Source organism: Nicotiana tabacum, chromosome 2, assembly GCF_000715075.1.
Source record: "Nicotiana tabacum cultivar K326 chromosome 2, ASM71507v2, whole genome shotgun sequence".
Lineage (NCBI taxonomy): Eukaryota > Viridiplantae > Streptophyta > Magnoliopsida > Solanales > Solanaceae > Nicotiana > Nicotiana tabacum.
Genome location: NC_134081.1, coordinates 88,119,158 through 88,124,666, shown reverse-complemented (window position 1 = coordinate 88,124,666; position 5,509 = coordinate 88,119,158). Strand labels below are relative to the sequence as shown.

Sequence of the window (5,509 nt, the reverse complement as noted above, 5' to 3'; positions counted from 1 at the left end):
CTACAGACAATGTGATGCTTTTTCTTAGATTTATTTGTTTTATGTTTTCACATGTAATAACTTTTTTTTTTTTTAGTTTTTGTTATTATAAAAACATAATGTCTTCCATTAAATTTATAAAAATAAAATTGTGAATTTAGTGATATCTCACCCCGCATGAAGCGCGGATGAATTAACTAGTTTTTGGTATATTTCTAAAGTCGTGTTTAGCTCTTTAGGTGTAAATTTCTTCTATTTTTGGTACATTTTTTTGTATCTATTGCAGTTTTTTATATTGTATTTTTTAGGGTTTTATAGAACTTAATTAGAGTTTAAGATTAATTTTTTTAATCATAAATTCTGTTAAATCTAATAGACATAAATTTGATAACTTTTTTTTATTGAGACCAAAACTTACTTCAGGGATCAAAGTATTCAAAGGGACTACCTAATAGACATAGTCGAATTTATTGAATTCTGTCACTTTTGCAAGATGAATGGAGCAGTAATTACAGATACTTTTGAAAAAAGGTCCCCACGCCTTGTTCGAAATCCTCACCACCAACACCGATACTTTCCTCAGATTTTCATCTACGCGTCATGTGACACGCAGCAGAGTTAATCATAAGGCAAAAATATCTTTGCGCCATTCAACTTTTCTCCTCTGTGTTCTACTCATTGCTCTTCGTCTTCGAGCTTTCTTTTACAGCGCTATAAAGCTTATTCCAGTCCAGTGCTGACGCTTTTTGTGGCTCATGCCTGTCAAATTTTTTGCTTTCCTTCTGTTCCATTCCTTCTTGCTTGCTGCTGCACTTTTGGGGCAAAGTGGGGCACTTTACTGGGGAATTCTCAATTCTTGAAAATTTATTACACTGATGCTTAAGCATAAAACCTGCTCCTGAATAGAGTCTGAACGACCCTGCAAGTTTTATTGGTGGGAAAGCTGAGTTCTTGCAGCCAATTTACCAACTCATCTACCGGGCCATGTTTTCACCTGTGTTTTGCTTGCCAACAACAATTCTTCAAATTCACCCATCTTACTCTTCAAATAACACAAACCGCCTCAAAACCCACAAGTGTAAAAGCTATACTGACAACAACAAACTCTCTTGTTTCTCAGCTCAGTATGATATTTCTGCAAATACAGAAAGCCCACTGGGCTGCTCTCGAGACATCGAAATAGTTACTCAATTGGAAGTGTCTTATGATGAAACTTCTTCTAGTTCTGATGTTTCAGTGAATAATTTTGTAGCTGACTCCAGTTTTCTTGGCCGTTTGCTTCAATCTAGTTCTAGTGTAAAAGAAGTTAAAATACTGCACGCTATACTTTTGAAGTGCATGATAAGTAGTACTATATTCATTGAAAATAATTTGATTAGCGTGTTGGTGAAATTTGGGAGATTGAATGATGCTCGTAAAGTGTTCGACCATATGCCTGATAGAAATGTGGTTTCTTGGACTGCTATGCTTAATGGGTATATAAGATTTGGGTTAGATGATGAAGCTATGGATTTGTTTGGTGAATTTGTACGACGTGGTTTGCAGTGGAATTCCAAGACCTATGTGTGCGTGTTAAGCATGGCTGGGAGGAACTGTGATTTTGAGCTGGGTAAGCAAGTGCATGCTGGTATTATAAAGGGTGGATATAGTAATTTGATTGTGGATAGTTCTATTGTGTCCTTTTACGCTCAATGTGGGGATTTAGAAGGCGCTTTCCGCGTATTTGACGTGATAAAAAGGCCTGATGTAGTTTGTTGGACAACTATGATTACTGCTTGTTCACAACATGGGAGAGGAAAGGAAGCTTTACTCATGTTTTTGCAGTTGTTCTCTGATGGGTTTGATGCTAATGAATTTACTGTCTGCAGTATTCTGAATGCGTGTGGGGAGGAGAGGGAATTAAACTTCGCGAAGCAACTACATGCGGCGATTATTAAGAATAGGTTTAGAATGGATGTCTTCATAGGCACTTCATTGGTAGATATGTATGCGAAGTGCAGCGAGATAGATGATGCTAGGACAGTGTTTGATGGGATGGGGGAAAGGAACACAGTGACGTGGACGTCCATTATTGCAGGATATGCTCGTAATGGTCATGCGGAAGAGGCCATAAGACTCTTCCGGATAATGAAAAGGCGAAAGATTTTTGCTAATAACTTGACTATGGTAAGCATCCTTCGAGCATGTGGCCTACTTAGAGCGTTACCAACTGGAAAGGAAGTGCACGCACAAATTATCAAGAGTGATCTCCAAGATAATATTTATTTAGGAAGTGCTTTAGTGTGGCTTTATTGCAAATGCAGTGAAAATTCAGTAGCACATAAGGTCCTTCAAGACATGCCTATTAGAGATGTAGTTTCGTGGACTGCTATGATTTCCGGTTGTGCTCATGTAGGCCATGAGTATGAGGCTCTTGAATACCTGAAGGAGATGCTAGGTGAAGGTGTTTCCCCCAATCCATTTACTTACTCATCGGCCCTGAAAGCATGTGCAAAGCTGGAAGATATTGAGAGAGGGAAGCTTATCCATTCCTCAATAAACAAGACACCTGCTCTGTCCAATGTGTTTGTGGGCAGTGCATTGATCAATATGTATGCAAAATGTGGACATATTCCTGAGGCAATTCAAATATTTGATAACATGCCTGAAAGGAACTTAGTTTCTTGGAAGGCAATGATTGTTGCTTATGCTAAAAACGGATTCTGTGGAGAGGCATTGAAGCTCATGTATCGCATGCAAGCAGAGGGTATTGAGGTGGATGATTATACCCTTGCGACTGTCCTCACAGCGCGTGGAGAATTTAAGGAAAATATCAAGTCCAAATCGAAGTATTTCTTGAGCCCAAAATAGTTCTATAGTTTAGACAGAAATGAGGTCGGTCTTAGAAGTTTCAGCAAATCTTCAAATGAATGTTCATGGTTCATTCATGTAGCAATGACACCTGAAAAACACCAAATGCTGCTTCATATTTTGGAGCCAATTACTGAAGTCTGGTTGGTAGCTACTTGTCCATGGCTATCTTCAGGACCTTCAATGAACAAGTCTAGTAGTCCCTGGCTAGCTGGTCTTGCTGAAAAAAAAAATGAGGTGAAGTTTACTGGAAACTGCTGAGACTGTGCCTTCAGAGGTCCGTAATATCCCAAATTGTATCTTCTAACCTCAGTGATACTCTGTATTATAGTCGTCGTTAGGTGCCTGCAGCCATGTATTATTATATTAAGATCATGTATATCATTATGCGATCAGAATGTTTGTAGGACTTGCACTTTTGCTCGGTGAAAAGAAAATATTTTAATGTTAAAAACATATTGTTTTAATAGTATTTCATCCAGAGGATTGTCTTCAAGTGTTTAGTGAGAACTTCTCATTGATGATTACTTGAAGCAAAAAAGATGAATTATTTTAGATCGAAGCAAGTAAGAGCTAAAGCCCAGCTCCTACACACTAGTGGATTATGAACTCAAAATTGACACTATTTACATTGTATGTGGCACTCAATATGTATAATATAAAAGAGGTAGTGTATTGGAAATTATATTGACAGTTCAAATGTAATCGCCATGCAACTATGCTCTGAATTCTGCAATTGCCATAGTCAATGTTGCATATACTAACAAGTTAATACAATTAGTTCTTAACTGGAAGGAGTTGAACAAATTCCTCCTCAGCCAGCTTGAAAGTCGAAACCTCTCTACTGTCACTTAGAAGTGAAGTGACAGATTCTCTCTGCAACTGTGTTGCAGATGTTAGAGAAATTCAGTTGAAAAAAAAGAAGCATAAATATACTCACCGCTACAGTCATTGATCCTTCAGTTTAATGTGGGCAACTAATGCAGGGAATCTCCATCAGCTTTTCACACAAATATCTGAAATCCACGTTAACATGTTAATGGTCCTCATTAATGAAAAACTTCTTCAGTTTGCTCAATATACGAGGGACAGCTGCCTACACATTCTCCCACAGATTAACTAGTCGTCTAACCAACTTACCAAAATGTGAAACTGCTCTAACTAATCAAGATTAGGAGAAAAGTTGTATAATTGCTTTGATATTAAAACATTTTTTCTGGAGCTAATATAGCACCACAACAAGCGAGAAAAATTTGAATGTTGCAGTAGGAAAGGAAAATCAAATAAACCATAAACAATGAGACATTGGGGATGATTTGGAATATTTGTATTTTGATATCTTTATTATGTCACTATGCCTCGTTAGAAATTGATAACAAACTGGAAAGAAGTTGGACTAACTTTTTTTCCTGATGCCTGGTCGTGTCTGGATTAGGTTAGGCCCAAGTTCTACAACAAGACCATTGATGGTAGAGGAGTCTTCCTTACCCAATCTCTCTATTTTCTTTTTCAACTATTACAATAATAACAACTATACCTCACTAAAACTATTTGCGATTGTCTATATAAATCCTCTATAATCATTCTACTCAAATTGAGTACTACTCAATAAATTTTTATAACATAAAAGTTTAGGAATTCTTCAAATCTCACACCTGTGTCTAGTACACTAACATACATAACAACAACTATAATAACGTCTTAGTTCCAAACAAGTTGTGGTCGGCAATATGTATCCTCGTTCCTTTCATTTAGTTCTACTCATGATCATTCCTTTCATTTGGCATATATGTGTGTGTATGAACAGGAACAACAAAACCAGGCTGATTAGAAAAAGGCAGAGAACCTTTTCAATTGAGATCGTGTGAAAAGCAATTACCCCGGATGAGGTTAAGAAAATGACTTGTACTAAAGAAAAGTTTAGAGTTTTGATCACTTAAGATTATAACTGTACACAATACGCAAAGCTAATTACTCCTTGGGTTTTCAAGCTGGATACTGAGCTTTTGGTAACCTAAGTTAATGGTATTGAATACAACAACAAACCCCGTAAACTTCCACAAATGAAGTTTGGGTGTACGCTAACCTATCTTTACCTTACTAAGGTGGAGAGCCTGTTCCGATTGAAACTCTTCTTTATTATTTAACTTGTTATGCACAATAAAAGTTTATTTATTCTCACCATTTATTTCGACTTCCACACGTGGAGCCCTAAAATGGCATATTTTAACAACGAAATGCTCTTAATGAACTTTTAAAATTTATCTTCTAAAAAAGAAATAGGTCTTTTTATAATTGAAGATATTTAATCTATAGCTAATAAAATGATACCAGTCAATAATCAATTAGGAAAAAACAAAACACTAAGAATTGTTTGGTTGAGCAACAAGTTATACAGGGATAATAATACAGGAATTAGCAATGCAAAAACTAGTTATGGAGGAATAGTAATACATGACTTATTTTTATCGGACGTCTAGTTCTTTATACTAAAAAGTGGATATAAAGAGTGCTGATAATGGTTTTGAGGAAAAACCAAAGAGTAATTTTGTCTTTTAATTTTAATATGAGCAAATCCATATTTTAATATAACATATATCATTTTATAGCATGTTTGGCCAAACTTCTAAATTCAGCGTACTAAAGTATTTTTTAAGTAGTACTTTTCAGAAAAGTACTT

The 5,509-nt window shown here is 36.1% G+C and overlaps 1 protein-coding gene across 1 annotated transcript; it reads left to right on the top strand.

Moving 5' to 3' along the window:
* The first annotated feature begins 479 nt into the window (after positions 1–479).
* On the top strand, positions 480–3,283 carry LOC107826701 (pentatricopeptide repeat-containing protein At4g18520, chloroplastic-like). The gene has a single exon (XM_016653720.2). It carries the CDS (start codon positions 964–966, stop codon positions 2,827–2,829), a length of 1,866 nt encoding a protein of 621 aa, XP_016509206.1. The 5' UTR covers positions 480–963; the 3' UTR covers positions 2,830–3,283.
* The last annotated feature ends 2,226 nt before the right edge of the window (positions 3,284–5,509 follow it).

What these genes read in the sequence shown, in the direction of transcription:
- LOC107826701 (XM_016653720.2), top strand. Translation starts at nt 964, where the DNA reads ATGTTTTCACCTGTGTTTTGCTTGCCAACAACAATTCTTCAAATTCAC.